We start from the raw sequence: 10,522 nt of genomic DNA on the forward strand, positions 1-10,522 counted from the left end.
TCTAAATCGGCGAACATTTTAATAAACCCATGACCCTTTTTATATCAAGAAAGTTTAAAAATCACAAAAACCAATGGCTGGTCTTTTTCGAAATCAGCAGCACAACTAGCCAAGAATAAAAATCGAACCGTGAAAGGTGAGTGGAGTGAGCAAACGAACACTGAGCTAGGCAAGGGAGCGAAGCTTAATGGGTAACGGCCCGCTACCACCTGCTTGAGCGCCGGTTTCTCGTTTCGGCGCTATAGGGGGTTGTTTGGTTTAGAGCCGTGAGTTGCCCAACCAAAAAATTGGTCATTGACTGGCCTTGAGGTGGCGTTGGATCAGATCCAAAAAATTGGCATGCCAACCCCGCCTTAGCTTTCCCTCCTTCTGCGCCAATCAATTGGCAGAAACACGGGCGAGGGAATCATTCGCCGATATTTTGGCTTGCCAACATCGCCAACGATTTGGCGAGCAGACATGAGACTCATCTAGTTTTTTGTTGATCCTTAATAAAATCCTAGCCTTTTGTTTTAGAACAATGCTCACATGCTAGTTAGGCCGATCAATGATTTGTCTTTGTTGGCTATATAAAGCCCATAAGTTATCAATCTGCATTGGGCCTTGAGACACAATCCGCTATCTCCCTTAGAGACACAATACGCTATTTTTTCACACAATATAGACGCAGAGGTTCATGTATACACATATACACTTATCTCTTTAAACGCACGCATACCCTATCGCTATGAACACTTCCGAGAAACTAAGCCAACACATCATCTTGAGATTGATAGAGTCGCCCTATATGCCTTCAATTGCCAGGAGTGTCTCCTCTCACTGAACACATATAGCCGAAAGACCTGAAATAAATTCAGGAAAATGCGAGCTCCAGCAACTTTAGGACTTGAACTCTAGTGGGTTAGGGATGCCACTATTCTCCTAACCATCCTACCACAGGTTGGTTTGCCACAATACGCTATATTTAGGTTGTGGTTGTCGGAAAATAAAGTTGTTCCGTTCAGTTTTGGAAATGGCTTGAAGATTCTTTGCCCTTTTTCGGTTTTCTTTCCCTTTTTGTGTTCTGTGAGCTAGTTTCACCCATTTTTTCCTTTGGCTTTCTATTTTTCATTTTTTTTCTTTTGTGGTGTTCTTTTCATTTCCCCCTTTTTTAGATTCATGGTCATTTTAATAATTCCTGAATACTTTAAGAAAATTACAAATGTTTTTTTAAATTCGCGAACGTATTTAAGCAATGTATTTTTTTGCCATACAACAAATTTTAAGATTTCCGGACATATCTTAAAGTTGATGAATTTTTTTGAAAATTCGCAAACACTTATTAACTTTCATTTCATTTTTTAAAATTCAAGGGTATTTTTGAAATTGAAGAACTTCCTAAAATTCTCTTTTTTTGGTAAATTCATGAACATTTTCTAATGTTTATAAACAATCTTCAAAATTCATAAAATTTCTTGCCATAATGTATTGTTTCCTTTCAAAAAGTACTAGCCTGTTTTGTTGGAACCCGAAGCTGCCGATATTGCACGAACACCATCCAGTTTTCTTGCTGGAGCTGCCCATGCTTGCTTTGGGGTCCCTACGCGGCCTAGACCGTCGAGATCCAGTTTGCCGATAGCTATAAAGCCCATAAGCTCTCAATTTGGGCCTTGAGGCACCGGTCGGCGACATGTCGGAACTGGCCGCGATGGTGCGTGCGTGGACCGATAATGCTCCATCTACGAACAGCCTACGTAAAGTAACTATAATCCTCTCCCCCTGATTTCAAATGGGGTGGGCCCCAGTCACTAATCTTTATCCAATTAACTACCTCCACATCAACCTTTAGGTAAAAACCTCACCTAAGTTTAGGTGGGTCTAGCATTACTCATGCGTGGACCTACGTAGTACATGCACAGCCGGCGCCGGGACCCTGTGCAGCAAGCCGATCATCAGCAGCCATGAACGGAAGCGACCGCCGCGGTCGCAATCAGTCACGTCCGGCGCCGGGGCCGGGGCCCGGCCGGCGGTGGCGGGTCGTCGTCTCCATCAGCCGAACGAGACAAGACATGTAGTAGCACAGCCACAGCATCTCTATGTATGCTTCATTGGGATCCCCCGCCTCCAGCTGCATGCCGCGAATCTGCTGCATGGGCCACACAGTTCCATGCTATGCTGTACGTGCCAATCACCATCACCATGCATCACGCAGCCATGCATGCAGTGCAGGCAACGTCGCAGAGGGGATCACGGGGAGGGGAGAACCGGAGAAGAGCCAAAGCCGAGATGATATGGTATAGCTTTCTCGGTCGCCGGGCCGTGGACGCGACGGCGAGCCGTCCGGCAGGTACCCTGCCTGCGGCCATACGGACTCCCTGCCGTCACAGCGGCCCCGTGGCTCGCATACAGCACCCCTCCGTAGTTACGCTGAAAATCGTTAGTAGATACCGTGCCGATCGAATGATCCGATGCATGGTTGGTATGACGGCTAAAACCTCGACCATAATGGGCGTGTTTTGTTTACATCTATGTTTTAAGGCATTTTGCATACTTATCTCAGTTGGGCTTGGTTAGGCAAATGCAGGCTAAAAATCAACGTTTGCATGCAATTTGGTTGCCTGCATTAGGCTTTCTGCATGAGGAAATCAACTAGTCAGCACACTGTTTTGTTGCACGCGTCGCTATTGGTAAACAAGCAACACGTTGTTTGGTTGCAAACGCCTAAAGATGTGATCACCACTTCTCACTAGTGGTGATCTTACCACACATATTGAACATTGTTTTGTCCTAGCTAGGAAACAAATGACAGTTTATCCTAGCTACTAGCAAATGACAGTACAATTTATTAAGAGCCAATATGGCTGAATAAGGACAGTTCAATGATGCTAACTAGGTGCTTCCTCTTCCTCGCTTCTGCTGCTCCCTCTTTCTTCTTCCTCTTGTTCTTCTGCTTCAGATTCTTGTCTGGTCTCTGTTATCCCACATTGCATGAGCCCACTCCAACCTTTTGTTCTTCCACGCTTCATTGTCGAACGCCTCCACACTATGGCAGGAGCTGATCACCTCATCAGGAGTCACATCTTCCTCCTCCGACACAAATTCATCAACTCCCCATTGCAGGATCCAGTTGTGAATGATGCAACATGCAAGAACAAGCTTCACCTGGGTAGGGTAAGGGTGGAATGGCTTCTGATCTAGGATCTTAAACCTGTTCTTCAAAGCTCCAAAGGCCTCTCAACAGTGACGCTAAGGCTGGAGTGTCTGAAATTGAACAGTTCCTAAGGAGTCTTAGGATAGTTCCTACCAACAAACTCGTTCAGATGGTACCTGGTTTTTCTGAAGGGTGGAAGAACACCTGGCCGACATGCATAGCCAGCATCTCCAAGGTAGAACGTCTCATCAGGGATGTTGATGCCATCATGACGACTCATGCTGTCACTGAGAATGTTAGCATCATGTGTTGATCCTTCTCAGCCAGCCAACACAGATGTGAAATTCAGATCAAAGTCAACAGCAGTTAGCACATTCTGCCTTGTGTAGTGCTTCCTCCCTCTATATGTTGCAGCTTGTGACCTAGGCATTCTTGCAGTGACATGAGTACCATCTATTGCTCCAATGCAATTCTGGAATGGCATTACAATATGCTGTTAGTCTACTACAGAACAATAACAACATATTAGGGCATGAACTACAAGAACATATCAAGTGCTCACCTTGAAGTATGGATACCATCTTGGGCTAGTGCGAATCTTTGTAGGAGTCCGGCCAGTTGGTGACCTGATCATCTCTCCTCTGAGCTCCCCAACAGCATACAACACTTGCTTGAAGTACCTGAAGATGGTCTCCATTGATCTCCTGAAGGTGTTGTGTACAACCCTGAACCTCTGGTTATGACCAACAACATGGAGGAACATGGCAACTTGCTCCACAGTGGTGTGGATGCTATCTTCTAGCAACCCCCCTGCTCCTAAACGTCTGCACAAGCCTGGCAAAAGGTGCTCTTTTCATTCGAAGCATCCACCAGAGCCTCTGTGTCGTTGCAGTTGTAGATGTACTTCTGATTCGCTATCCTCTCTTGATCCCGGATTAACATTGGACCATACTGGATGCGAGGTCTCACATTCCGACGAACAGCTCTCTTATGGACCAACAGGATCCAGGCCTAAACCACAGCTATCAGCGATGCTGCCTGAACTAGAAGCTTCGTCAGTTCATCCACAACCAAAGCGACATCCATGATGCGGTCAGCTATGGCGCTATCGATCCTAAACGCTCATATCGAACGACCTACACATAACAGAGGAGGTGGAGCGGGAGGGGATAGTTTACCAGCTTCGAGGTCGGGGGAGACATGGCGGAGACGAGGAGGGCTGGACGGAGACGAAGAACAAAGGGAGAAGCAGTCGCCGCCGCCGGGGAATGCGCCTGCCGCCTCTTGCCGCTGCAGGGGAGTGTCGCTGCCGCAGATCTCAGCCACTGCCGCCGTCTGATAATCCCCAAGTGCAAGGAATCATCGTAGCAATTTCAAAAGGTGGAAGTGATAAGTATGGAGTGGAGAACCCACAAGGAGCTAAAGGTAAGATCAATATTCTCTCAAGTCCTATCTGCCACTGATACGACTCTACGTACATCGAACATTTGCTTTCATCTAGAAATGAGAAATAAAACTACGTTGTGGGTATGAAGCGGATAGCTATGCATGATATCGGAGAACTAAAATATAAAAATAGGTGTTGTTATCATAAAGTTAGAATATATCACAATATATTACAAATAGTGAGTGTGGAATAATGATGGAACGGTGTGCGGAATTGTCCTAGGCAATTGTTAACAAGATCGGTAATCATTATTGCAATTTTATAGGAGGGAAAGGCATAAGCTAACATACTTTCTCTACTTGGATTATATGCACTTATGATTGGACTCTAGCAAGCATCCGCAACTACTAAAGATCATTAAGGTAAAACCCAACCGTAGCATTAAAGTATCAAGTCCCCTGTATCCCATACGCAACAACCCCCTTACTCGGGTTTAAGCTTCTGTCACTCTAGCAACCCACTATAAGCGAATCATGAACGTATTGCAACACCCTACAGCGGGAATCCTTCATGTGTGCGCTGCACAGAAGGCACCATAGGACAGCACCAAAATAAAACATACAACTCAAACCAATCTAAATCATCAATCAACCCAAAAGACAAAAGAACTCTACTCAAAACATCATAGGATGGCAACACATCATTGGATCATAATATGTGGCATAAAGCACCATGTTCAAGTAAGGGATTACAGCGAGGTGTGGGAGAGTGGACCGCTTAAAAGAGATGAGGATGGTGATGAAGATGGTGATGTTGATGAAGACGATCACCGCGGTGATGGTTCCCTTGGCGGCACTCCGGCGCCACCGAGAGAGAGGAGGAGAGAGTCTCCCCCTTGTGCTTCCTCCTCCATGGCCTCCCCCTGGATGGTGAGAGGTTCTCCCTCTGGTCCTTGGCCTCCATGGTGATGATGGCCCCCTCCGGGATCCTCCTCCATGGCCTCCGGTGATGATGGCCCCCTCCGGCAGGGTGCCGGAGAGGGCCTAGATTGATTTTTCGTGGCTACAGAGGCTTGCGGCGGCGGAACTTCCGATCTAGGTTTCTTTCTGGGGTTTTCGGTATTTATAGGAATTTTTGGCGTCGGTCTCACGTCAAGGGGGTCCACGAGGCAGCGACAAGCCGGGAGCACCCTCCCGGGGGGTAGGGCGCGCCCCTGGCTTGTGGCTTCCTTGGGAAGCTTCTAGACCTTCCTCGATGCTTCGGGGGTCTCTTTTGGTCCACAAAAAATTACCGTAAAATTTCAGCCCATTCCGAGAACTTTTATTTCTATACAAAAAATGACACCACGGTAGTTCTTCTGAAAACAGCGTCAGTCCGGGTTAGTTCTAATCAGATCATACCAAAACCATATAAAATTGTTGTAAACATGGCATGAATACTTCATAAATTATAGATACGTTGGAGACGTATCAGCATCCCGAAGCTTAATTCCTGCTCGTCCTCGAGTAGGTAAATGATAAAAGAAATAATTTATGAAGGGTGAATGCTAGCATAGTGCATAAGTTTTATAAATGATAGTCCCAAACATTTTTCTAGCATCATTATATACCATAAACAGTAGCTCATCTCATAAGACATCTCATGGTCAAGTAACAAGCTATTCACATGTTAAATTATAGACCATAAAGTTTCTTGAAAACTAACAAACTACGTTATCAGTCACCAAACAATTGCAATTCATCTTATCTTCAGGAAGGGTCTATGTAAGAGCCTTGATTTAGCAAATTCCACATAATCAACTATCATATAGTCTTCTATGATTGCTAACACCCAAAGCATACTTTTAGAACAAATAGCATCCGTTCAACACAGAGAAAGATAGGGGCTTAATGTTTCACCTCCCAACTTATTTATCATATAGATAATTGTCAACAATAATAATTGATGATCAAATATATTTAAATGGCCATATATGCTTGGATCTTTCCCCACCACATGATGCTTGCCAACTAAAGAATGATTGATGTTGAAATAAAAGGGAATATTATTGACTCTTGCATAAAGGTAAATACTTGAAAGTAAAAATATAGACCCTTCACAGAGGGAAGCAGAGGTTGTCATGCGCTTTTTAATTTTGGATGTGCAAACCCTTAATGCAGAGGAACGTCATGTTGTATTGCCCTTTGTGATAGCAACCTTTATTATGCAGTTCGTCGCTTTTATTTCTTTACTATCACAAGTTCGTACAACACTTATTTTCCCTTACAATAAAAGATCATACATATTTAGGAGCAATTTTTATTGCTTTTTGCACCGATGACAACTTACTTGAAGGATCGTATTCAATCCATAGGTAGATATGGTGGACACTCATGGCATGAAACGGGGTTTAAGGGTTTTGGATGCACAAGTAGTATCTCTACTGAGTACAAAATTTTGGCTGGCAAAAGATCCTAAGCAAGCACCACATGTTAGAGGATCCATATGAATATAACTTCTATGCAAATATACCCAAACATAACTCATTACATTGTCTTCCTTGTCCAACTTCAACTAATTTGCTCAAGTTTGAAAATAATTAATGGGGCTCACAAGCATAGAAGATGTCCAAGATAGTATATTTATATGTGAAACCTCTCTTCCTTCAATATTCTTTCATGAATTGTTCATGTGACCAATACTATGCTTGCTAAATTTAAATAAATTTTACCGCCTATACTTCTTATATGTGAAGTCATTACTCCCCATGGGACAAGCATATAAAACATATATAATTTCAGATTTATGATATTCAATTCATTCAACCATTTACTCATAGGATATAAGTGAAGCACGAGAGTAAATGACAAAACTACTCTAAAAAGATGTAAGTGAAGATCAATGAATAGTTAAATATCCATGTGAGGACTCTCTCTCATTCAAGATTACAGATCCAACGATTTTATTCAAACATCAAGCAAAGCAAAATAAAATGACATTCTAAGGATAGCGCATATCAAGTGAAGAAGAAAAAACTTAGGATCAATCGAGGCTACCCGATAATTGTTGATGAAGAAAGGTGGGATGCCTACCGGGGCATCCCCAAGCTTAGATGCTTGAGACTTCTTGAAATATTAACTAGGGATGCCTTGGGCATCCCCAAGCTTGAGATTTTGTGTCTCCTTGATTAATTCCTTTTATATCACGGTTTCCCTAAATCTTGAAAACTTCATCCACACAAAACTCAATAAGAACTCGTGAGATAAGTTAGTATAAATGAATGCAAAACCTTATCGTTCTCTAATGTAGAAAATTACTAAACTTATAATTTTACATACTAAATGCCTCTACATATTTGACACTCCTATCCTCAAATATAATCATTAAACAAGCAAACATATGCAAATAATGCAAACATAACAGCAATCTGTCTAAACAGAACAGTCTGTAAAGAATGCAAGAAAATCAGTACTTCTTTAACTCCAAAAATTCTGAAAAATTACCACTGAAAGAACATGTGGTGCCCCCAACGTTTGGTTTTGGTAATTGACGACAATCTCTATGGACTAATGGTTGCCTTGAGAGTTATATTTGAAGGTTTTGTCCATAGGCTTTTCTTGGAGTACATGTGTTGGTTTCAAGGAGAGTTTGTGTTGACCAAGGTGCTATTAAGGAATTATCCAAAGATTGGTCATGTGAGAGTTGAGCTTATTGCAAGCATGTCTTGAAGAAGAAGATTGTGTGATCATTCATGTTTACCTTCAAGACATCATCCAAATGAAGAGAGTTGGAAAGATTCTAGGTTGATCAAGACTAAGTCAAGAGTGAATCAAGTTGATCAACTCACAAAGCGTAGAAGATGTACCGAGAGGGATCAAGTGATCCCATGGTACGGTAAGCATTGTCCATTGTGCTTTGTGTACTAACCCATGGTCTATGTCAGAGTTCTATGTGGGGTTAGGTACGTGTTCATGGGCTTGCGTCAAGAGGAAGATATTGTTGGAAATATGCCCTAGAGGCAATAATAAAATGGTTATTATTATATTTCCTTGTTCATGATAATTGTCTATTGTTCATGCTATAATTGTGTTATCCGAATATCGTAATACATGTGTGAATACATAGACCACAACATGTCCTAGTGAGCCTCTAGTTGACTAGCTCGTTGATCAACAGATAGTCATGGTTTCCTGGCTATGGACATTGGATGTCATTGATAACGGGATCACATCATTAGGAGAATGATGTGATGGACGAGACCCAATCCTAAGCATAGCGCAAAGATCGTGTAGTTCGTTTGCTAGAGCTTTTCCAATGTCAAGTATCTTTTCCTTAGACCATGAGATCGTGTAACTCCCGGATGCCGTAGGAGTGCTTTGGGTGTACCAAATGTCACAACATAATTGGGTGACTATAAAGGTACGCTACAGGTATCTCTGAAAGTGTCTGTTGGGTTGACACGGATCGAGACTGGGATTTGTCACTGACGGAGAGGTATCTCTGGGCCCACTCGGTAATGCATCATCATAATGAGCTCAGTGTGACTAAGGAGTTAGCCACGGGATCATGCATTACGGTATGAGTAAAGAGACTTGCCGGTAACGAGATTGAACAAGGTATTGGGATATCGACGATCGAATCTCGGGCAAGTAACATACCGATTGACAAAGGGAATTGTATACGGGATTGATTGAATCCTCGACATCATGGTTCATCCGATGAGATCATCGTGGAACATGTGGGAGCCAACATGGGTATCCAGATCCCGCTGTTGGTTATTGACCGGAGAGTCGTCTCGGTCATGTCTGCATGTCTCCCGAACCCGTAGGGTCTACACACTTAAGGTTCGGTGACGCTAGGGTTGTAGAGATATTAGTATGCGGAAACCCGAAAGTTGTTCGGAGTCCCAGATGAGATCCCGGACGTCACGAGGAGTTCCAGAATGGTCCGGAGGTGAAGAATTATGTATAGGAAGTCCAGTTTCGGCCACCGGGAAAGTTTCGGGGGTTATCGGTATTGTACCGGGACCACCGGAAGGGTCCCGGGTGTCCACCAGGTGGGGCCACCTGTCCCGGAGGGCCCCATGGGCTGAAGTGGGGAGGGGAACCAGCCACTGGTGGGCTGGTGTGCCCCCCTTGGGCCTCCCCTGCGCCAAGGGTTGGAAACCCTGGGGGTGGGGGGCGCCCCACTTGGCTTGGGGGGCAAGCCACCCCCTTGGCCGCCGCCCCCCCTCAGATGGGATCTCCAGGAAGCCGGCGCCCCCCCAGGACCCCTATAAATAGTGGGGGGAGGGAGGGCAGCAGGACCACAGCCCCTGGCGCCTCCCTCTCCCTCCCGTGACACCTCTCCCTCCCGCTTGCGCTTGGCGAAGCCCTGCCGGGATCCCCGCTACTTCCACCACCACGCCGTCGTGCTGCTGGATCTCCATCAACCTCTCCTTCCCCCTTGCTGGATCAAGAAGGAGGAGACGTTGCTGCTCCGTACGTGTGTTGAACGCGGAGGTGCCGTCCGTTCGGCGCTCGGTCATCGGTGATTTGGATCACGACGAGTACGACTCCATCAACCCCGTTCACGTGAACGCTTCCGCTCGCGATCTACAAGGGTATATAGATGCACTCCTTCCTTCTCGTTGCTAGTAAACTCCATAGATGGATCTTGGTGATGCGTAGAAAATTTTAAAATTCTGCTACGATCCCCAACAGTGGTATCAGAGCCAGGTTTATGCGTAGTTACTATGCACGAGTAGAACACAAGATTGTTGTGGGTGTAGATGTTGTCAATTTTTCTTGCCACTACTAGTCTTATCTTGTTTCGGCGGCATCGTGGGATGAAGCGGCCCGGACCGACCTTACACGTACGCTTACGTGAGACAGGTTCCACCGACTGACATGCACTAGTTGCATAAGGTGGCTAGCGGGTGTTTGTCTCTCCCACTTTAGTCGGAACGGATTCAATGAAAAGGGTCCTTATGAAGGGTAAATAGAAATTGGCATATCACGTTGTGGTTTTACGTAGGTAAGAAATGT

The 10,522-nt window shown here is 44.7% G+C and overlaps 1 protein-coding gene across 1 annotated transcript; it reads right to left on the reverse strand.

The window, feature by feature from the left end:
- Nucleotides 1-2,931: 2,931 nt before the first annotated feature.
- Nucleotides 2,932-3,893, reverse strand: LOC141022569 (uncharacterized). The gene is made up of 4 exons (XM_073498833.1): nucleotides 3,693-3,893; nucleotides 3,581-3,602; nucleotides 3,307-3,445; nucleotides 2,932-3,187 (listed from the first exon to the last, which is right to left on the reverse strand). The coding sequence occupies exons 1-4, from the start codon at nucleotides 3,891-3,893 to the stop codon at nucleotides 2,932-2,934; spliced, it is 618 nt and encodes a 205-aa protein (XP_073354934.1).
- Nucleotides 3,894-10,522: the final 6,629 nt, after the last annotated feature.

The sequence above is a fragment of the Aegilops tauschii genome, chromosome 5 (genome assembly GCF_002575655.3).
Source record: "Aegilops tauschii subsp. strangulata cultivar AL8/78 chromosome 5, Aet v6.0, whole genome shotgun sequence".
Classification (NCBI taxonomy): Eukaryota; Viridiplantae; Streptophyta; class Magnoliopsida; order Poales; family Poaceae; genus Aegilops; species Aegilops tauschii.

Bases quoted from the DNA above. Each gene is read 5' to 3' on its own strand.
- LOC141022569 (XM_073498833.1), bottom strand. From the start codon at position 3,893: ATGTTCCTCCATGTTGTTGGTCATAACCAGAGGTTCAGGGTTGTACAC. The intron at 3,603-3,692 runs GTGAGCACTTGA...ATGCCATTCCAG, and splicing joins GATGGTATCCATACTTCAAG to AATTGCATTGGAGCAATAGA. The intron at 3,446-3,580 runs GTACTCATGTCA...CTGGCTGAGAAG, and splicing joins TTGCATTGGAGCAATAGATG to GATCAACACATGATGCTAAC.